Here is a 24,412-nt window from a genome sequence, read left to right as displayed (position 1 = left end):
AATAGTTCCCTACATATGCACTCAAGCATGTAAGAGTATCACAGAATGGTGAGGGTTGGAAAGTACTTTAAGATCATCTAGTTCCAACACCCGTGCCATGGGCAGGGACACCTCACACTAGACCAGGTTGTTCAAGGCCCTGTCCAACCTGGCTTTGAACACTGTCAGGGATGGGGCCTTTACCACTCCTCTAGGCAACTTGTTCCAGTGTCTCACCACCCTCACAGTAAAAAACTTCTTCCTTATACATAACCATATACATACTTCCCCTGTTTAAGTTTTAACCCCATTACCCCTTGTCCTATCACTGCAGTCCCTGATGAACAGTCCCTCTCCTGCATCCTTATAGGCCCCCTTCAGATACTGGAAGGCTGCTATGAGGTCTCCACGCAGCCTTCTCTTCTCCAGCCTGAACACCCTCAACTTTCTCAGCCTGTCTTCATGTGGGAGGTGCTGAGAAAGTGTGTTCATATGGGAAGTGCTCCAGCCTCCTTATCCTCTGGACTTACGCTAACACTTCTATGTCCTCCTTATGTTGAGGAAGCAAGAACTGTATGAAGAGGGACTCACGAGAGCTGAGTGAAGGGGTAAAAATCACTATTCAAAGTATGTAAATACTAAATAAGATAAAAATCTGATAACTAGAATTTTCTGTACCAAAGAATCCAGCTTTTTAAATGTGAAAAGCGGAGTAGTCACTTCAGAACTCTGAGAAAAAAATTACCGGAAGCACAAAATCTACACTACATCCTTATTTAAATGAACATTACAGTATTTAGGTACAGTGGCACAAAAGTTTCAAATGAATCACACCTGTTTTATGTATATTTGGTGATGTTTTCGGGTTTTTTGGAGGGTGGGGTGGAACACTGTTCAAAAACATATCTATTCAAGGATTCCTTTTTGAGGAATCATTTCAGCAGAACTGAAAATAATTCTAAACAGCAGCTTTGAAACAAATACAGCCTTTTTTTTCACAGAAAGACTACTGTTAAAATTATTTATTACCATGACATGATACCTACTGTTTATAACACTAGATACGAAAATAGCAGTGCGTGCAAGATGCATAACATATAACAACTCCTACAATTAAAGTAATAAGGAGGAGGAAAATCTAGTCAATGCATTTCAGTGAAGAAGAGAACTTACTGCCATTCTTTCAGCTGTAAGCCATTCTTCCTCTTCAGGATTACCATGCCGATGAGTATAATATGACACACTGGATATTACTTTGTTAACTTCATTTAGTGCATTCATTTTACCATTGAAAGAAGAAATTTGTAACAACCTGTAAGAGAAATTAAATGTAAGAAATGTGAAATAACATGTCAGCAGCAGCAGCATATCCCATTAGGCATATCTTACCTAAGTATCATTTTTAACCTAAATATTTCTAAGTTTTTTACAGTTTCCTCTTGTCCAGGTACTCTTGAAGCTAAGTTCTTTAGAGATTTGATTATCATTGACAGAGCATCATTTTTGGCTTCATTCTTTGCTTCTTTTTTCAGTTCATCATCTGTTAAATTTTCTAAAAATTGTGGAACCATTTCTATAATTGGAAGGAAGTATTTCTTCACTGTATGTAATGTTAGAAATTCATAACATTGTCCAAATGGCCTAAAAAGAAAGAAGAAAAGGGATCAAAGTGCTGTAACTGGTAGTTGTGTAATATTATTATAGTAAGCAGCAAGTAATTCAAGACTCTCAAGTCCATTTACAAGCACATGAAATGCTGAAGATAAACATGTGCTAAAACTAATTAAGAGATGGAGTGAGGGGAATTGCCTCAAGAAAAGACTAAGCTTTGCACTCATATTTTATACGTAGTCAAACTATTCCAAATATATAAATTAATAAGAAAAAAACCCAACTTACTTGATGAGAGCTGCAATTATCTGAACATTCAATGCTGATCCACTCATGAAGCGATCATGCAAGATCTGAAATCCATTTAATGTGCCAAACTTGTTGATAAGATCTACTAGCCAACCCTGCAATACAATAAACAGTTATTTTCTGACATCTACAATATCAATTCAGAAACACTTTCAAGTACCTGTTAGTAACAAAGTCTGCCTTAAAAGAAGTCGTTACACAATTAACTGTTACGAGGTAATAGAACTGACAGTGGGCTTGCCTTTATAGTTCAAATATTCAGTTTTAAGGAAATGCTCAGAAATGAGCAACAAGATCTTTCCTGTTATCATGTCAAAGAACAGATGTTGTATATTAGTTATTCAGATAAATTTATCAAATATATAGAAATAAGAATTATTATACTTCAGGCTCAGCTTTGACTGCTAAGTTACTACAGAAAGCACAATGATTCTGGGTTCTTTTATTCCTGGTCCTGACGTGATAATGTTGCGTATAAAAGCAGTCAGAATGCAAAACAACATTATTCTAAGCACAGTAAGTAATGCAATGAAGTCCAAGGACACTGGAGTTCTTTATCTGTGGTTCTTATGTATCAATAGCTAGCAGTTCTACTAAAAAAGAAGGAGGGGATTAGAAAGAAAGATAGCAACAATACTGTAATTCAGTTACATCCTGAAGTTGTACCAATGCCATTTGGGCACAATTCTGAAAAATTCAGACCCAAGAACCAGAACAGATTACTAGTCTGCACTGCTGTTTCAAAAACCCAAACCAAATAAACCCCACAAAATCAAAAACAAAATAACCCAAACCCCCAGACCACACTGACTGTAACATTCCATGTTCAATTAAAAACATTTCTCCCATTATTGGGAGCTCCAAGAAAGGGGAGAAAAAATTCCTACTTTATCACATAATCTCCCCCTCAAAATATGCCACCTACAAAATCATGTTGAGTAAGAAGGTAAATCCATCAACTAGCAAATACAAGCAAACCAATTAGCACAGCAGGAACGGCATTTCTATAGAGTTGTGCCAGCTTACCACAGAAACACAGACAGGAGGAATGTGCATTATATCATTATTGGTTAAAAGTCAAAAGCAGCAGAACATCTTCATGATATAATGAAGGGGTTTTTTTTCCTCTCCTCTAAAACCACCTCTCTATAGCTACTATGTAATTAGTGAACACTGCATAGAATACAGGTCTGAAAATGGTCTCACACCTTTGGTGATCGTGGGTCAGGAGGACGGGCATAAAGTTCATCTTCAGCAAGCTGGACTCCTGCAGGAACTGTTTCTGAAGGACGAGTACCGTTGTATAGATGGAATTTGCAGTGAGGATTTAAGGCCATTGCAAGAAGTTCAAGAAGGGGAAACCAATCCTGGGATAGCTTGGCCACACATAGTTCCACCAGTCGATGAGTGTTGTTAATAATACATCTCTATTAAGAAAAAAACAACCAAGGATGTGGTGACTGTACAATGAGTATGAACTAGAAACTTTGAACCATTTCTATTCAATGTGCAGAGCTGCATGAGAGTTTTTACAGCACTGTATTTTAATTTGTACTTCTCCCAATAATAGCCTTAAACAAGCTTTAAACAATCTGTTTTCAGCTAAAAAATAAATTTAGGAAAGAGACAAATATTTTTGGTGGAGACATTCGCGACTCTCCACTGAACTATTAACTTTTCCTTCTTTCACCTATTTTTCTCTAGATACTGATTTTCTTATCAAGAACTTTACAGTTTCTCACTTGGCACGTGACAAGCTGTCCAACAGGCAGTTTTTGTATTCAAGGGGCTGCTACAAACATTCAGGAGTTAGCAGACTGCTAAAAGCTTTTACTAACAAAAGCAAGTTTCCATGTCCTAGCATGCACATAAAAATAAGCAGGTCTCTAGACATCTGACCAAAGACAGCCTGCCTAACAAGAGCTGTACTACTGAACATACAAAGTTTTGGTTCTTCCCAGACCATCTCTGATGTTTTATTTCCTTTCAAAAGCACCAGAGACAGTAAGGTGAAACAACCATAAAAGGATGACTCCCCTACCGCCCACCCAGAGCCATATGTAAAAGAGTTCTCCCAGTTCTCTGGTGAGATGAGTTTCAAAACTGAGATTCAGCCTCTACGCCTCTTCATAGTCACAAAGGCAGTCTCCTTCCTCATTTAAATTACTATGCTTCTCAGAAACACAACTTTAAAAACTCACATGTATCTCAAATTTCCAGCCGCTAACTGCCTCATCTGTAAGGATTTTTGTGAAAGATATTGTCAACCCATCTCGAAAAAATCGCTGGCATGCTTCACTTTTGACATCAAGGCCTATTTTAAAATAGAAAAGAGAAAAACAAACTATTAGATATGCAATTTCATTAGTTGGTACATGAACTTTTAAATATTGAAAGCAGTGATTTGGTGTGCTGGTTTGGGCTGAGATAGAGTTAATTTTCCCCACAGGAGCTCGTATGAGACCGTGTTTTAGATTTGTGCTGGAAACAGTGTTGATAATGCAGGGATGTTTTTGTTATTGCTGAGCAATGCTTACACAGAGCTGAGGCCTTTTCTGCTTCTCACACAACCCCACCAGCAAGCAGGCTGGGGGGGCACAAGGAGTTGGGAGGGGACACAGCTGGGACAGCTGACCCCAACTGACCAAAGGGGTATCCCAAACCATATGGGGTTATACTCAGCATAGAAAGCTGGGGGAAGAAAAAAAAGGGAAGGGTGTTTAGAGTGATGGCATTTGTCTTCCCAACTAACCATAATGTGTGATGGAGCCCTGCCTTCCCTGGAGATGGCTGAATACCTGCCAGACTATGGGATCCGGTGAATGAATTCCTTGTTTTGCTCTGCTTGTGTGTGTAGCTTTTGCTTTACCTTTTTGTCTTTATCTTAACCCACAAGTTTTCTCACTTTTACCTTTCCAGTTCTCTCCCCAGTCCCACTGGAGAAGTGGCTCTGTGATGCTGGGGTCAAATGACAACATTTGGGCTTCAAAGGTTTGGTGTTTACAGTTTCAGAATTACTTTAAAATAATAAGCCTTGGATGAAGACAACGTACTCCTGAATGGACAAAAACCTGATGGATTAATATTCTAGGAAAGCTACCTCCTTGCACTCCTTAGATAATTTTAAATTATTTTTCAAACATGTGATAGGGTTGAGAGAATTTGGAGAAATAGATTATGCAGAGAGAATAAGGTGAACAGGAAAGGAGAAGGTGATGTGCAACATAAAGTATATGGGAGCTCCAGGTAGTAGATTGAAGAAACAACAGAGGACCACTTCATTTCTGCACCTGGGCTTAAAAGTGGTCAATCTGCCAGACAATTCTGTGTGGTTTAGCCCTCCCTCAAGAGCAGAAACAGCCTGGGTCTGTCAAACTTGTCAGCCTAGATACAAATATTTATGGACACTGATGCATCAAGGAGTATTCAACAGTATATGGTTGTGACACTAAGGCCCATACAAAATCACCCACCTCCTCTTCTCTGTGACTTTGGACTACACAGCTTCATAGCTGCAACCCCAGAGCTGAGCTGGCTCTATGCACTAGTTGCAGAGCTGTGCCAGTGATCCCCCCCTGCCCAAGACCTGAAGCCTCAATAAGGGCAATGCAGAAACCTTGTGGTGGGTTGGTAAGGGCTGGCTCAGACCCTGTAGAACTGACAGTGACCTGGGGCTAATATTCTCTGGTGAAACCCACGCTTGCCCATGGGCACAGTGGCCACACATGACACTCACAGATTCTGGTAGGCTTTCAGTAACTCTTACTGATCAAATCATCAGGAGTTTAATAGTTCTTCTACAACAAGACACTGGACTGACCCTACTGTAGTTAATTTTCACTGCACTGATTCTAGCCCAAATACCTGACTAAGGAACTTTGGAACATGAGAACAAATATGCGGTCCTTGCTTTAGACACATGGCAAAACCCAACCATTTCAAGAAAATGCAGAAGATACCATTTCAATAAGGAATTTAAGAGTGGTCCCACAGAAATGCAGACAGATCATCCAGAGAGAGATGGTCTTTAAAGGATACTGGAAACAATTCCCATTACAGGGCTGCCTAGCTTTTGGAAGCACATGTGCTCATGCACACAAACTGGGTTTTTTTTAAGACTCTAGAGCCTGACTCTTTTCCACTCTGCAAGCCTTTCAATTCACCAAAAATAAAGACTTGGGATCAAAGGTGATCAAGGGTTTGGGTTGGAAGGGACCTTAAAGATGATCTAGTTCCAAACCCACTGCCACTGGCAGGCACACCTTCCACTAGACCAGGTTGCTCCAAGCCCCGTCCAACCTGGCCCTGAACACTTCCAGGGATGGGGCAGCTACAACTTCTCTGGACAACCTGTTCCAGTGTCTTGCCGCCTTCACAGTAAAGAACTAGTTAATTTAGACCTTCTATCATTCAGCTTAAAGCCATTCCCCCCTGTCTTATCACTACATGACCTTGTAAAAAGCCCCTCTCCAGACTTCTCATAGCCCCCTTTAGGTACTTGGAGGCCTCCCTGGAGCCTTCTCTTCTCCATGCTGAACAAACCCAAGTCTCTCAGCCTGTCTTCACAGGAGAGGTGCTTCAGCCCTCTGGTCATCTTTGTGGCCTCCTCTAGATGTGCTCAAGAAGGTCCACGTCCCTCTTGTATTGGGTGCCCCAGAGCTGAACACAGTACTACAGGTGGGGTCTCACAAAAGCAGAGTAGAGGGGCAGGATCACCTCCCTTGACATGCTGGTCATGCTCCTTTTGATGCAGCCAAGCATACAGTTGGCTTTCTGGCCTGCAAGTGTACACTGAAGCTGACTCATGTTCAGTTTCTCGTCAACCAACACCCCCAATTCCTTCTCTGCAGGGCTGGTCTCAATCCATTCTCTGAGCAGCCTGTAGTTGTGCTTGGTATTGTTGCACAGTGAGATCACATTTCAGTTTAAATAAGCTACAAATTGTAAAAGTTGCCTTGCATCTTGCTTCGTGTATGCCACACTGGAAAGTTTCAGCAGCATATTAAAAACTGAATGAAAACATCAGAAGCAATAATATCCACAAAAAAGATGAAGCAACACAGAGCTATTGAGGGAAGTTTGAAAGAAAGAGCAGAGAGTATTCTTGCCTATAAAAAACTAAAAAAGCACTTTTTTTTAACTTTTAAATTTATAGCATCCAACTCACTACAACATTTCTTTCTGGAGCAAATCTCACTACTCAATTCATAAGTATTGCAGAATTACTGTGAATATAAACATCAGTCTTGCTATTAAACACTATTTTTCGAGTAGGTTTTCTTCTATTAGCAAGTAACTCCAGACTCTGATTTGATACTCTCACAACTTGCTTAATGAAGAATAATACATCTATGCCTACACATAAAAACATAATCTTCCATAAATAAAGGCCAGGAATAATGCAAGTCACAGTCTAGACAAGATTCATACTACTCTATCATATTTTCTCCTTGCACTTGAAGGTGGTAATGATGACATTTAATTCTGATGACTGCTTTCAATTCAGTGATGTCCCTTTCAATTTCAGTTGCTGAAAAGATTTATAGAGGATGCAAATACCACTTATTTTATAGACAGGGTCACAAAGACAGCAGCTACACCGAAGTCACTCCAGAATGCGATGGCCACTGGCAATGTTAGGAATAGAAGCTGTTTAAAAACCCCAAACACTGGAATACTGTGCTTGGGAAAAACTTTTCTTAGGTTTTGTTGCTTCATAATACAGATGAGTTACAGAATGCAGTATAAAATTTAAGTAATTCAACAGCTGGTTATTTTTCTATTTCTGCTTTAGATTCTTCCCTTTTGAAACAGAACTCCTCAGGTAAGAAAAATACCCATAGACAGGTAGCAAGATGTCAGATTTTATATCCTACTGAGATAATTAAACACATTTTTCAATATATTAACAACAGAATCATTTATGTTACTTCTCTCTATATAAACAACTCTGAAACAGTGTCTGCCAAGTTCTGAGCTACCAAAATGGTATCAGTTACCCAGATGAGGACCCTATCATTTCCTTGAGCACTGAAAGGTATTTAAAGAAACACATTTTTATATAGAAGACCTCAGGCCACTGTAGAATATCAGTTTCAAAATCAGCCTTAGGAATGAGAAAGTGCACAAGAATCCATGGGACCTGATGAAATCCATCTGCAGGTCCTGAGGGAGCTGATGGATGAAGTTGCTAAGACAAAGTTTTGTTTGGGAACTTTTAACTAAGTCTGAAGCTTTGGAGATGTACATTGATGTCAGAAGCAGCTGAAAATCTTGTTCTGTTCTTATTACTTTATTCCATTGACCATTTTTTGGGGTTTGTTTCTTTTTTTTCAAGGATGACTTAACAGCTGGCAGTACATACATCTCTCACAAATGGCAAGCAGAGAATTTCTTTTTACTGCACTGTTCCAACAGCCCAGACACATAGATGGCTGCATTCTTCTTTCATAAGTTGACATTTCTTTTGCTCCTGAACAGATGTGCTCACTTGCAAATTCTACAGTCATCCTAGGACTCCTGCCAGACCTAGCTACATGCAAAGAAGCAAATTCCAGACAAAAATACCAATAAATCAGTGTTAGCAACATCATGTTATTATCATATCCTGGATCGCAAGGATGCACCCTAACTTTAGTTTCTCCAGAGAGTGCTCTGAAGCAAAAAAACTTACAGAAAACTTTTGATAATCCAGAATATTATGATCACAATCAACTTTTTATTCTTAGAACTCCCTAAGAATAACCTTTATCAACATGAAATTGAAGTAATTCCTGTACAGCTATGCAAAAGTAAGGAAAGGGTACTCTGTATGTGACTGTATTTAAAACGTAACTAACTGGTAAGTGTAGATCCCCTATAAGAATACTTTGATCTGACTTCTGCTGTTACTGAAATACTAGGGCAATAAATACTGACTGGAATAGGAGACCAGAAAAACTTTCAGGAGAACAGAACTTTCCAGAACACACAACAAACTTGTCAATCTGACTAGTTTAACAAACACCTACACAATACTGATATGGAACCCTCCTACTTCCAAGCAAGTCAGACACAGCAAGCAGTATAGTAGAATTATTAGTCTAAGTCATGCTGTTTAAAATTCTACCTTTTCTTTAATCTCGAAAGTGTGCAAAATTTGAACAAAAATTTATGGCAAGACATTTGGAAAACTATATCAGTATCTTACTTTTAAAAACCTAGAATTCTTTTAGTTCTAGTATCTATTAAAAAAACCAAACCCACTAGGTCTGATATCAAAGAGAGTACAGAAAACAGGTAGGACAGGAATGACAAGATTTTTATTGCTGTGAACTTATTCAGCTTCCCCACTCATGCTAAGGCAACTAATTTCTAACTAGAGTGAGGGCTTTCTAAAATTTCTGATCTGTGAGGGCTCTGCACAGCACTCTGACACAATACACAGGACCACGGTTACAAGAAATAATTAAGAATTTTTAAGCCTCCTCCAGGGATTCAACAGAGAAGACTTTACACACTGGCCCAATAATCATTAATTGTCTTTTCAGCTTACCTTTTTTACTTAGTTCAATAGCAGCTTCTAGAAGAACTTCTAATTCCCCTTTCGGCAATACAGGAACAACCCATCGAGGCCTATATTCAAAAACAAAACAGCTCCTTTGTTAATGCTTGTAATATAGGGTAAGAAAATAAATTTTAAAAAGCCCTGATGAGCACTCCATTAAAAAAAGAAAAAAAAAAGGGACAAAAAAGCTTCCCCACAACAACAAACAACCCACCCAAGCCAAACCAGGCCAAAATAAAACAAACCCGATTTGAGCTTCTTTTTACAATTCTAACCCAATAAAAAAGTATTTAATGAAATCCAGCAGAAAAAAAGGTGCAAGAACCCTGATTCCACTATCAAGATATTTTGCACAAATAACCTACAGCCTCTGAAAGAAAATGTGAAAATACCTGTTGATCATGTCATCCAACTTTGCCAGGTCTGTGTGTGGAAATGCAGGCTCCTCATCTTCAAGCTGGGGTGGAGCATCTGCTTGGCCCTGCTCATCAGGCGGGGTAGCTGGGGAGTTCTCATTGGAAGAATCAGGAGAAGAAGTCTAAAATTGGTATGGAAAATACTTTAAAAACTGCCTTTTGGCATTTTTCCTTCATACTGTGTTTCAAAGAATCACTTGAAGTAAGTACCTGTCATCATAAAATATTTAAAATCATTTGATTTCAAATTAAAGAAAAACAGAGCATTAAACCTGCTATTTGCGTTCTATCTTGATAGTTTAAGAATTACGCTACTTTCCTACAAAGTGTGGGGTTTTTTGCAACAGTCTTCTATTTCAGCAGGCCACCTATACAGAAAGCGAAAATAAATCCAATATTGATGCACCAGTTTTTACAAATCTTCTCCAGGAAAAGATTACTATTTTTAGGGAGAAAGACAAGCTTCAGCAACAGCACATAAACAAACAATCATGAAGAACATCTTCTAAAGAAGTTTGCCAAAAATGAGTAAAAACAATTACAGCTGGTAATTCACCAACCTCCAAGAGTTAAAGCCCATTTTGATGGGCCATGCAAAAAACAATGAATTCTAGATGCAGGCTTATCCGTATACAGAAATAGTATGAAATATCAAGAATAGATTCAAATCAGAACAACAAGGTTTAGGATGACAAGGAAGGACCAAAACCTTAAGAATATTTTTTAGATGTCACACCATATCTGGTTGACGTGAAGCTTTCTTCACTGCATCCTGTGTGGTGCTAGGTTTTGAATTTGTGACCAAAACAGTACTGGTAACACAACAGTGTTTTGTGTGTTGCTGAGTAGTAGTTGCACAGATTCAAGGCCTTGTGTTTTCTCACTCTTCACCCCAGCCGTAAGTATGCTGGGGGTGATCAAGAGGCTAGGAGAAGATTCAGGAAGACAGCTGGCCTAAACTTACCAAAACAATATTCCATGTCATATAGTGTCACACTTGGCAATAAAACAGCGGGGGGAGTTTTTTTCCCAAGATAGCTGTTGCATGGGGACTAGCTAGGCATCCACCAACTGCTGATGAATCACTGCATTTGCATTATTTGTTTCTCTCCCATACACCTTCACTTATTAAACTGTCTTTATCTCACCCATACAATATTTTACTTTTCCCTTCCTATTTTCTCTCCCATCCCACTGAGGTGGAGGGAGTAAGCAACAGGGTGGAGGCTTACCTGGCAGCCAGTTAACCTACCACATGTGTTCCGAAGAAAATTAATTGTCAGGAAGTAACAACCACTAAAACCTTATGGTATTAAACAACTGTCACCTTCATACTGAACTAATGACAAAGTGTAGTTTTTCTTCCAAATGGATTTGGCTGCACTGTTTAAAAGCAGCTTTTCTGGTATTTTTTTAATTAACAAGAAGAATTATAACATTTTGATACAATATTTGAAAAATTTTGCGTGTTTTCTGAAATCAGGACAACCTGTTCGACAGAAACACTTTCACGGTGTCTAGTACAATGTACGTAGATGAAGCTAGTCTTAAAGCTCTGATACTGACATATAAGCTGCTTTATCTGAAAAGTGCTTTTGAAGAACTAAGCATAAACTGAACTCGAAGAGTAGTTTTATCAGTCTGTAGCAGGTAATTCTACAACACAGTTCTGAGGAAGCTTCTAATATTACTCCAAGAAAGGTTCTTATCCAAAGTACATAAACCTTAAAAGGGAGCATCTTTTTTCAATGCAGAGCTCCCCAACTGTATTTAATTTGCCAACAGCATTGCCTTCATCCCTCAGAATCTTTTTGGATTTCCAGACACATACAAAAATATCAAACTTAACTAGACATCTCCAGGAACATACAAACACAAGCAACTCAGAAACACTGTTCCAAAAGAATATTTATACAGCCTGTTAATATCATACCTGATTCTGCTGGAGGGGAGGCTGGGACTGTCCATCAGGAGCCTGGCCCTGGCTATCATTCCCTCCTACCGGAGAGCCACGAGTCGTGGCTGTCATACTCGACACAGGGCAGATCTTTGCAATTTTGTCTGCTTATGTAGTTGTTGTGAGAGAAGAAATTATAGTCCACTTAGTAAAGTTGAAGTACCAGCATATGCTTGCCTTAAAAAGCTCCAACTCAAGAACATGCCATCTTGCAGAGACCATTGCATAACCTGGAAGAAAAAAAAAAGGACAATATGCTATACTGACACATGCATATGAAAGTAATCCACACCTGGAAAAAGCCCTACAAAACCAAACACCACTGCTACAAAGAATCCTTTATTTTAGACTTAGTATTTCTTTTTATTGAGTATAACTGACATCAGAAGGTTACATTTCAAGTATTTAAGATGATTTTAAATGTTCTAAGTAAAAATTACACTCATAATTACCTCTGTACCACTGAGAAACTGCCAGATATCTAAAATTCACAATTCACTCTGTCTCTGTTGTGTCCAAACTGCTACAGTAGATTTTAGATTTTAATTCAAGGTACTGATTTAGGTCTATACAGAAATTATCTAGTTAAGAGTATGAACAGCCAAATTCATAATCTTTTCCAATACTATTCTCTTGACACTGTCTAGCTGCAGATGCCTGAGAGGGAGTCAGAGATTGATTCGACCTCAGCCAAGACTAATAGAGGCCCTGCAGCCAAACCTCTTCTATTAGCATATCCATTTTTACCCAGGGCATTTAACCTGTATTCCCTAGCACATGTCTGGGTCCATTGGCCTTTTAGGCTCACTGCAAAGCTTATCACATCCCCATGAAGCACTTCAGTAGATTATATTAAGAAAATTCTGACACCAGGTTTACTTGTTGATCTTGTAACCATGATACACAAACAGTTCAGTAGTCGCTATGTGTTTCAACTTCACTGTGTTATACACAGAAATAAAAATTGTATTACATTATAACAGCAATTCCACTCTATGCCACAGGGCACTGTGTAACCACAGAAGACACAACATAAATTTTCCAGAATAACTCAGACTTCCAAACACCACATAAACATCAAGCTTTTTGAACTCAGTAAGTTCAAAAGCCAGCTACAGTGGTAGACTGTATGAGCTTTCAGCAAGATTCACTTGGCAGTGCCAAGTTTCTGATTCAATCAGCAAAAGCTTCAAAGAGTGAAGTGTCTGCTGTTAACACTATACATATTTTAAGTGTTTAATTATGACATCTTATCTCAAGTTATCTTCTCCAAGACACCTAAAATCCTTTCCTAAATAGCACAGATTTGCAAACCATTACACATACAATAAAAATTTTGACTGAATACAACACTGTCCTTCCTCTGCCCAGTCTTCAATATTAACAGCACCAACAAACTCGGAGATCTCCACTAAAACAATGCTCACTTTTGAACAAAACTCTATTCTTTGAACACAGTCAACTGTAATCCACCCCCATCCTTCACAATTCCTATTCACAGTGAGCCTCCTAAGTCCAGAACAATGACATTATGAACTCAAACTTTCTTTTTTGGGGAAAAAAAAATTAAATGCAATTTTAAAAATTAATATATTTTATTTGGTACTCCTTTTTGAATGCCCTCTCCTGAGTATTTAAAAATGTTTTATTGATGTTTAGAAAGATCAATAGACAGAAAGCATTAGCAAGATTAAGTTTCCTGTCTTATATATATCCACACCTATACATAAGCACACACTGCAATCTAGCAATCTACTGCAGTTCAATGCCATCAGTTCCCCTGCACTGCCCAACTGAGGCTTCCAGGTACTTGCATAAACCAATGAAATTGAACTTCTGCCAACTTACATTGTATTTTTCAACAGCCCTAAACCAACTAACACCAGAATAAACCTTCCTTAATCACAATCATTCTTCCTGAGCAAGGAAGCGATGTAGCAGAGAGGCCAGAAAAGGGTGAAACTGCTCCTTTCAGCAGCAATCCTAGTCTAGGTTTGTTTCCATTGAAAAAAGATGCAATCACTGGCAATTATGGTTCCACAAAATCTTACATCAAGTGCAAGCAGCTTCAATTTCATGTCTTTCTTATTCTGATGCTTTTGGCTGAACTATCATGAAGTGAGCCAGTCCAGAGTACTAAAGGAAACAACACAGAAAACTCCAAAACTTACAACGACTGTGATGATTTTTCAGTTTAATGACCTGAGCTGGTGTACTACAAGTCAAGAGTTCTCATCCTAATGCCAGCTAGGGAGCCAGGACAAAACTGCAGCTCTCCTGCCAGACAAACTTACACTAGTGTAAATTTACCTTTCAGATATTGTCTGTGTTTAGCTGAAGGGTCTGGGCAAAGCATTCTTGTAAATTCATTTCTGCTCAAGGTAAGTGACATAATTTAACTAGGACGTACAAGAAAACTACTACTGAAATAACCTATTTATTCATAATCCTGTAAATTCACAGAGTAAAACAAAATCTGTAAAACAAAAATGTGCAGAATTTTGTAGATGCTAGTAAATACAGATCATTTACAAGCCAACTTCTTAAGTGAGTTCATCACTTTTCCCTGCCAATTTGTGTGATGTCTTCAGAGATACAAAAGTAACTTCAGGTTATGCTGCAGCTAACTAAGAACACTTCAGTAAATGGTCTCACTGCTTCTTGTAGTATCTATATATTCTAAATTGCAAGGATGTTCTTTTCAGATATTTCCCTTCTAATTAAAGTTATACAAACACTTTTTGTAATGACAAGTTATATTCCAATTTATGGAATTTAAACAGCATTAGAAGGGAGTAGTTCATCAGTCCTGTTTTCAGCCACTGATTTAACCATTTATGTTTCAGACAAAATGCCAAACTGCACGCACACGGAGAACACGCTACTGCTTTATTGTCTTTAGAACTGATTAACCATGGAATTTCAAATTCCCTAATTCAGACTAGTCAACCTTTTAGTTAAAACTCACCATGGCACAGTTTGGTTCAGCTCAAGAATAGCCTTTATACCTGTTTAAACATTGATTATTGCTAGACAAATATGAACTGATACATCGACACCTTGCTTTTAAGCATACAGAAAGGACAACAGAAAATTAAAACTGTGTATATTCAGCTGAATTCTAATGGAGACTGTTAATTTTTATATATGGCTCATCTCTACTATATTTGATTTTGTATTCAGCATGCTCAGACATGTAAAAAAAAAAAAAAGCCGATCTTCTTTAGCCAAAGCTTTGAATAGATGTTTTGATACAGTGTCAAGATGGAGACAGATGCCTATTAAATGGCAAACTAACTATTCCATTGTTCATCAAGCAATGTTATGAGGCTACAAAGACTGAGCCAAATGAATCCCACTGACATTTGCTTTCGATTACCAACCAAGCAAATTCCAATTTGCCATGCTCCTTCTATCTCCTTATGTCACCCTGATCCACTACTAAATTACAAGCAAAACTCAGCTTTTGTTTCACCTGACTCTTTGTAACTTCAGTAACACCAGGCAAGGACAGCTATGGGTTTTTTGACTCTACATGCTCCCCATTTAGAAAACACCACGCACTCCAACACCAGCACACCATGCAGAGGATGCTGGACATAGCACTGCCCTCCAGGAAGGGCCTCTCCTTCCAGGCTCAAGTATTTAGTACAGCTGCACATCTAAGCTTCACCTCAGCTTTCAATGCCAGTAACCTCCTGCCCATGTGGCAGACAGGTTAATTTTGTCTGGGTAAAAAAGTAATCAAGCACCCTCTCAAAAGCCAGGAAAAAACCCGCATCAGAAATAGGCTCCTGGGTAAGTGCTAGATAGGAAGCAAATATGTACACATTGCTCTGTTACAGGATTAACATGTATCGGAAAATATGAAGGATGGTATTTAAGCATATAATGATCAAGAGACACACTTTTCTAACACAGCTAACTTCTCACACAGCTTTCATCTGAGTCTCTCAACATATCTCCTCAAAAGTAAATGAAACACCCCAACACACAGCCTTTCTCCTAAATTAGCTACTTAGAATCCTACAGTAGTTAGGGTTGGAAAGGACTTTAAGATCATCCAGTTCCAACCCCCCTGCCATGGGCAAGGACACCTCACACTAAACCATGTCACCCAAGGCTTCGTCCAGCCTGGCCTTGAACACTGACAGGGATGAAGCATTCACAACTTCCCTGTGCAACCCATTCCAGTGCCTCACCGCCCTCACAGTAAAAAACTACTTCCTTATATCCAGTCTAAACTTCCCCTGTTTAAGTCTTAACTTGTTACCCCTTGTCCTGTCACTACAGTCCCTAATGAACAGTCCCTCACCAGCATCCTTGTAGGCCCCCTTCAGATACTGGAAGGCTGCTATGAGGTCTCCACGCAGCCTTCTCTTCTCCAGCCTGAACAGTCCCAACTTTCTCAGCCTGTCTTCATACAGGAGCTGCTCCAGTCCCCTGATTATCCTCGTGGCCTCCTCTGGACTTGTTCCAACAGTTCCATGTCCTTTTTATGTTGAGGACACCAGAACTGCACACAATACTCCAAGTGAGGTCTCACGAGAGCAGAGTAGAGGGGCAGGATCACCTCCTTCAACCTGCCGGTCACGCTCCTTTTGATATAGCCCAGGATAAGGTTGCCTTTCTGGGCTGCAAGCGCACACTGAAGCTGGCTCGTGCTCATTTTATCATCGACCAACACCTCCAAGTCCTTCTCCTCAGGGCTGCTCTGAATCTCTTCTCTGCCCAGCCTGTAGCTGTGCCTGGGATTGCTCCAACTCAGGTGTACTTAAAATACCAAGGCTCAGAAAAAAGCAAATGCAAGGTGACAGGTGACAGCAGCATGCCTCAAAAGACTTATTCCTGTGTGTTACGTAAGCCCTATCGTAACCTATCCTTCCTTTGAGTTTTCTGGTTTTACACAAGATATACGCCACAAAATCTACTTTAAAGTGTGGTAACAATGTATGCCAGGATACTTGTCTGCTCAACATGCAGCAACAGAGTTTTCTAAAAATCACAGAGTCATAGAATCATAGATTAGGCAGGGTTGGAAAGGACCTTAAGAACATCTAGTTCCAACCCCCCCACACTAAACCATGTCACACAAGGCTCTGTCCAGCTTCTCCCTGAACACCACCAGGGATGGAGCATTCACAACTTCCCTGCACAACCCATTCCAGTGCCTCAGCACCCTCACAGTAAAGAACTTCCTCCTTATATCGAACCTAAACTTCCCCTGTTTAAGTTTTAACCTGTTACCCCTTGTCCTATCACTACAGTCCCTAGTGAAGAGTCTCCCGCCAGCATCCTTATAGGCCCCCTTCAAATACTGGAAGGCTGCTGTGAGGTCTCCATGCAGCCTTCTCTTCTCCAGGTTGAACAGCCCCAACTTTCTCAGCCTGTCTTCATATGGGAGGTGCTGAGAAAGTTGGGGCTGTTTAGCCTGGAGAAGAGAAGGCTGCGTGGAGACCTCATAGCAGCCTTCCAGTACCTGAAGGGGGCCTACAGGGATGCTGAGGCGGGAGTGTAGTCGTAGGATCACACAACTGTGCTAAGAAAAAGTAATTGCACTAAGCACTGTTTACAGAAGAACAGTCATATCTTAATGGGATCTCACAGAAGATGTGCTTTTTCATCCTAAGTGCTGTACTGCAAAAAACTTTAACTGCATCAATACAAATTTCAGGTTGAAAGGTATCACAGATCTGTTTCATACAGGATTCTGGGAACTGCATTCTTAAAATCCAAATAAATACTGACTCATCACAATGGTTATGACTTTAGTCTAAAAATTCTAGACTTGGAAATCTAACCTTCTACCCTATTCCTTTATTGTAACCAAAACGCCTTCTCATCTAGAAATACCTCCCCCAAAATTGTAACACTGACCTAATTCAGTAGCTACATCTATGCACACCCCCACACATTTATCATTTTCTTTCTTCTCTGTGCCTTATGTCTTTCAGGAAGAGAAAATTATTTATATAATTGGAATAGAAAACTGGTGGCCTCAGCAATTCGCTCATTAACACTGGCATGCACTGAAACTGAAATATATTCAGTGATTAATGAAAAACTTGTCACTAACCTACTATTCAGTAGAGCAAGAAGTATCTAACTTTCAATGTTTAGAAAATACCTGATAAGCAGCAAACAGAGAAAACATTAGTTCAAATAGTTTATATTACAAAGACAAGTAATTTAGGTTCCTTCTCCTAGTAAAGAAGTGAATGTAATGCGACAACTGCATCAGGTTCCAAAACATTATTTCAAAGCAAGAAATTCCTAAATTATAACAGTAGAAGACAGATTCTGAGTAACTGCAATTGCTGCTGTTCTGACTGAACAGAACTAAAACTGTTCTGACTGAAAAACAGGTTACTTCAAACAACCTTTTTGGTTTATCTTACCATATTATACATCTCAAGCTAACACACCTGGCAGCCTAAGTTTCTGGAACACTGGAAACATCCATGAAAACATACAATTTATTTGCCCCCAATATCATATAACACAATAGAGGGATGTCCTGCAACATACTTGAGGTCTTTCAGGATTATTTTTTAACTTCAAAGCTTAGCGTTGAGACTTAGTTTAGCTAAGATACATCTTCTTAACAGTATGTAACTTCACTTTGTACAAGATGCTCCTACACCTACCATCCATGTGAAGTTTACTGCACATTCTGTGCAATGAAAGCACGGAAAGTGAACTTCCAAGAGAAAGTATCACCGCATATTGTCAGGTCAAGGACAAAGTACAAAGACCACAACTATCAACCCCATAAATTTGGTCTCAAAGGAGTCATCTGCATGCATTCAGTACCTTCAAGTATCAGCTACACAGCATTCTATGCTGAAGTCTGTAGAGAATTGCTGCAGAAAACAGTAGCTTTATGAAATGATGCTTCCTTCTCCTTGAGCAAGAAATTATGGATATTACCTGATTAGAGACTTACTGTCTTAATTTAAGGCTATAATCCATGAAGGTCAGCCCTTGAAAGGGAACTGGACAGCAGCAACAAGTGTCTTTCTCTAAAAGACATTCACTTGCCAATAACTGTGGAGGTATGTGATGGTTAGATAATGTACCATTGGTTACTTAAGGTACATTATGTTTTGTCACAGATAACGTAACAACAGGTCAGGTCTTCAGATCATACACTTAGTTCTGGCTACCAAACAGGAAAGTCAACTGCAGGTCCTATTTTGAATGCAAAGTGCCTTCATAACGTCAAAGATACAGCACCAAGAAACCAAGCAGTCAATGCCTTACATACAAGAGCAGCAAATGTTAAGTCCATTAATGCTGTTCCCTGAAGTGAGTTGTGGCTTTGCTGCCATGCTTTTCCCTAGGCATATGTTCCAGGTCACTGTCATGGACAAAGCACTGAGCAAGACTGAGCGTCTCATCCAGTATGACCAGTCCTTCACTCCCAGGAACCTTCAGTGGGAGTTACATTGGCATGAAATGGTATCCTCAATGATATTCAATAAATCTCAATGACAGGAGGAGAAGGGATGTAGAATTTACAGCCCCTGCAACTGTATTAGTTAAATTCTTGTTTCCAAGTGAGTAAGGAAACACATTCAAAGCACTGGTAAGTAGATAGATAATGTGAAGTTTGCACTAGGAGATCAGAATTCAGGTCACAACAGTAAAACAAAACAGGCTTTCCAAAAGCAAGAATGAAGTATCTGTATCAGAAGTAGTGTGGCCAGCAGGATCAAGAAAGTGATCATCCCCACTGGTGACACTGCACCTCAAATACTGTGTTCAGTTCTGGGCCTCTCAATACAAGAGAGATATTGAGGTGTTGGAGCGGGTCCAGAGAAGGGCAACAAAGCTGGTGAAGGGTCTAGAGAATAAGTCTTACAAGGAAGAGCTGAGGGAACCGGAGGGACTTCGTCACTCTCCACAACTACCTGAAAGGAGGCTGCAGTAAGGTGAGGGTTGGTCTCTTCTCCTAAGTAACAAGTGATAGGACAAGAGGAAATGGCCTCAAGCTGTGCCAGGGGAGGTTTAGATTGGATATTAGGAAAAACTTCACAGAACAGGTAGTTGGGTATTGGAACAGGCTGCCCAGGGAAGTGGTGGAATCACTGAGCAGACAAGGCCCTCAGTGATATAGTATAGTAGTACTATCTTGGTAGTACTTGATGATCTTAAAGGTCTTTCCCAATATACTTACTTGATGACTTTATGTCAAGTGAATGAAAAAAAACATCAGTAAATGCATGCACTAAACTAAGAAAAGCAAACTCAGTAAGTCATTTCTACCTGGAAAATGCTGAAATCTATTTTAAAAATTGTTTTAATGTTTTGAACTATAACTTTCACTTACTATGCAGCCTTTTTCTTGAATTCACAATGAACATGTGAAGAAGCGGTCAAGACTTTCTTTCACATTGGATTAAAACTAAAAGCTACAAGAGGAAACAATCTCTAAACTAAAATAAAATCAGATCTAAGAATTTTAGTGTGCACATTTCACACAGAGATTCAATCTCATACTGCTAAGCAACACAATGCTATACTTTTTTCCAATTATGCTACAGTTCATTTATGCAGGAGACTGCCATTCTGCAACCCAAACTCCATGTTGTTGGTGATATAGCCAATCAGGATTTTGACACTGCAGGTCCAACTGCAACCTCAGTCCTTTACAGGCAGCCACAGAACACTAGATGCAAGGACAATGCACAGTTGAATGTTTAAATTTAAATAATGTTCTAGATAAAAACTAATACACACATTTTCAGTTGCTCATCTATCATCTGTGGAGTAATTATTCTTGTATCTTGTCTACTTTTCATTACTTCAAGAAAATAGTATGTCTAAAGTTTGTACCGAAGACTGACTAAATGCTCTAAATCTAGTTTGGTCATGGCTATATCAAACAATTCAAGCCATTCATTCATGTCTAAAATTGATGTAATACTTACACCTCTCCAACCTGTATAGCAAAGTCTACTGTCTAGAACACTTTAAAAATCGTGTTTCTTCCTTAAAGCATTAATCCAAATGCCAAAAATTGGAAGATGTGACACTATTAAGACTTTTTAAAAACATTCATTCTTACTTCATTTTAAAAAAGGATAATTAACTTTTAATGTTACTTCATGTTCAACCTGACTGCTCTGCTTTTTCTACTAGAAAGAGCATTACTGTATGCTTAAAAGTCAATGGGGAAAATCAAGATACATTCTCATTATTACAGGTAGCAAAAAAAATACAGGCTTAATTTCACCTAAGTAATGAAGGCTTTTCTCAGCAAGACATTAATTTTTACAGCAAAGCACTAAGGAATAGAGGTAATTAAAAAAATTCTGAGCACTGAGGTATCAACAGCTTCCTTCTAGTTGCCAAAGCACACTATAAAAGTGGAATGAAAAGCTCTGGGAATGTAAAGGATGGGATGAGTTACAAAGTCTGAAAGAGGCAATAGACCAGACACCTAAGTTTACATAGTAGTATTCATTTTCCCTACATGAGGATGCGCACAATTCTTCCAATTCACATTCCTCATAAGAGCAGACATAAACTATACTGCTGTATCAACATGGAAAGTTTTCTCTTTTGTTTAATTATAATAGCAGTAGTTCAGAAAGCAACCAGACAATGACAGCAACAGGTTCAGTTTCCTGGTGGAGTTATGTCTTTAAAACCGTTTCAGACTAATGCAGGTAGAAAGCAGTACCTCATTTTTTTGGTACTTACAATTTCATTTTGGATAAACACCTTACAATATACTAACAAAACAAAATTATGTATCCCAAAGGAATCTTTTCCTTCAGGCAATTAATTTAATACACAGCCTTCAAGTTTATTCTAATTGATTACCCCTGTATTTTTATTTTTTACCTAATATGGATTTCCTAATACACACATATGATTAACATTCATAATACATTAAAAATATCCAAACAACCACCACAAAAATTATTGAATAAATGTTAAACATCTTAGACTCTTCTACCATGTTATTAAGAAATATTTCTGCTGATTCTAAACACAGAAGATGCATCAGTGTTGTAACAAAACAACCTCAGTTCCCAATATTTACAATGTAATACACTAAAAAAAACATTAAATATTTTAAAATGAGAAACCCAGAGAAGCTGCAATCAAGTTTTATGATAGAATAAAGAATCAAGAGAAATCTACAGACATAACTTCTACTACATCTTGAAAAACAGGATATAGTCCAAAATAGTGCAGAAAGGGAGGGGGGAAGGACTAGGGGGAATGGAGAGAAGAAATCAAACCACCATCTCTGGACAAAAACCTCTTTAGTGCAACTCATAACCACTTGTGCAACTTCTTACAGTCATAAATAAGATTAAATGAATACTTTGTCATGAATGCGAAAGATTTTACGAGACCACCTGAATTTCTGTACTGCAATTTTTTACACATTCGTCTAATTAAATGGAAGTTAATAGGTGTAAAAAAAACCAAAAAACAAAAAAAAACCCACCACAAAAACAAGCCTCCACTGATCAAAACCAGAATTATTAACACAGTTTCAACAAACAGGACAATATTCCTAGCCAAGCCCTTCACATATCAATTCTCAATCCCCTACTATTCTATTTTACTAATTACATAGACAAACCTATACTAACAAATTTTGCACATGGCACACAAACTAGCGGGATGATAAACAATGAGAACATGTCACAGAGTAATGTGGGTCATTTTATAAGCTCGGAACAATAAAATTTGCATTTGACATAACCAAACATCAGGTTAATCCCCCCCCCAAAAGGACACACAGAAAGCTTCTTATACATCGGGAAACAAGTCTAGAAGCACGGTTATTCTAGGAAATCAACTGCATGTGAACACCACAAGGACATGTTTGTATGAATAAATCTCAGAACTGTTGTCTTTTTAACAGAGGCGCATAATTTTGGTCACAGAACTGATAAGAAATTTGTGAATTACAGTCTTTTACATCTACAAAAAGTAAGTAGCAAAAAGATAGCCTCCCCACCAATTAGATGCCCCAGCAAGAAGAGAGTGCAACATGCTGAATCAAATACCTGAACCCATTACAAGGCTGGAAACAGGACAGAATAACAGAGGCTATCTACTTCCAGAGCAGCCTAATTCTGGCATTTCCTACTGCTATCTTATTCCCTTGCAGTAAAGGAATAAAGATGTCTCTTTAAGAGTGCTATTTCTACTCTCTTCAACTTTGGGGTCTATCAAGGAAGAAAAAGAACTGAGAAGCCGGTACTATACAAACTGTATTTGTAACCAACCCTTTCAAAAAGCAGCAACTGCCAGTGACGCACATATACAAAATCTGAAAAAGCAGTGAGGATCTGCCTTTTCCCTACAGCTTTTCAAAGAGGTACACACATGACATAGTATTTCCTTTTCAGTTCTGAAGCCTGAAGTGATAAATACAGTAAGATATTATTTCATGCTAAGAACTTTCAATTTGTAGACTTCCAAGAACAGAATCAATATATATAAAATGTTGTGTTTTGCAAATCTTCGGCTAGTCAAGCAAAAAACATTTATTGGCTGTTTGAAATAGCACTCAGCGCTAAGAAAACCAGCTGATACCACTACAAACTATATATACCTACCCTTCCAATTAAAAATAATGCCCATGCACAGGAACCATCTTTAAACGTAACATTTAAAGTGTAAATGATAAAGATTAATATATTCAGCAACACTAATCTTCATACCAAGTATTTCCACCTACTGCAATTCTCTCACTGAAAGGGGTTAGGAACTGTACCTTACAACATATTGAGGAACTAAGTACCATGACATTGTTGTGGTTTTGCACTGGAAATTAAAGCAGACAGCAGATGAAAACTTAGGCAAAATACAAAACTAAATGGGAAAGAAGGTCTAGGTTTTGAACAGGTTAGAAACAAAACCCATAATAGGAGGGTGCTAAAAAAATTATTACCAACTACACACAAGAAGAATAGTAAGTCTTCAGCATAAAAAAAACAAAGCCAAAAAAGCACTTCATCAGAAGGCTCTTAAAAGGAGTTCAATCATGCCAGATAAAGAGCAATAAATACAATTTTTAACAAAATCCAGGTTTTTTAAAAGCAATAACTCTGCAAGAAAATAAATTCATATGACCCAAGTATAACATCACCTTGTAGAAGCCATTAAAAAAAATCACATCTGATTTTGTTAACATGTAACCTTCCATGTAACCCCACTATCCTAAGAAAATGGTCTATTACATTTATGTCTTTCTGTTGAGCACTACTTTTTAAAGTATTAAAGCAAAACAAAGCCAAAAATTTTGTTTGTAAAGAGCTGTGTCACTTTTGTTTCATTTTTGAGATTGTTCTACAGTAGCTTAAGCCCACTTGATTTTGTTTGTGCTTGGGCATCACATACTTTCACAGCAAAGCCTTTTTTTCCCCCATTTTGCTTAGATTTGCCATAAGAAGTCTGCAATATTCACATCTGGATTGACAAAAACAAAATATTGATGCATCTATACAGATTTTTTTCCTCCAAACTGAAACCTGCAGTCCCTCAATCACTTCAGAAGCTTCTTCAAAATTCCATCTTCAGGAATGAATGTTCCTTTCTTCTTTTATGATCAAAGCTTTG

The 24,412-nt window shown here is 38.5% G+C and overlaps 1 protein-coding gene across 1 annotated transcript in view; it reads right to left on the bottom strand.

Annotated features, from left to right (window-relative positions):
* USP9X (ubiquitin specific peptidase 9 X-linked) overlaps nt 1-24,412 on the bottom strand; it is a 101,964-nt gene that overhangs the window by 63,924 nt on the left and 13,628 nt on the right. Inside the window, exons 2-9 of the mRNA XM_034060033.1 lie at nt 11,795-12,048; nt 9,838-9,983; nt 9,434-9,513; nt 4,101-4,213; nt 3,108-3,326; nt 1,879-1,994; nt 1,369-1,620; nt 1,153-1,291 (exon numbers count right to left, since the gene is read on the bottom strand). Of these exons, the coding sequence (XP_033915924.1) occupies nt 1,153-1,291; nt 1,369-1,620; nt 1,879-1,994; nt 3,108-3,326; nt 4,101-4,213; nt 9,434-9,513; nt 9,838-9,983; nt 11,795-11,890 (1,161 nt within the window). The 5' untranslated portion in view covers nt 11,891-12,048. The remainder of the gene's footprint in view (nt 1-1,152; nt 1,292-1,368; nt 1,621-1,878; nt 1,995-3,107; nt 3,327-4,100; nt 4,214-9,433; nt 9,514-9,837; nt 9,984-11,794; nt 12,049-24,412) is intronic.

This window comes from Melopsittacus undulatus, chromosome 2, assembly GCF_012275295.1.
Source record: "Melopsittacus undulatus isolate bMelUnd1 chromosome 2, bMelUnd1.mat.Z, whole genome shotgun sequence".
Lineage (NCBI taxonomy): Eukaryota > Metazoa > Chordata > Aves > Psittaciformes > Psittaculidae > Melopsittacus > Melopsittacus undulatus.
Note: the sequence above shows the minus strand (reverse complement) of the source record. Positions and strands in the feature narration are given on the sequence as shown.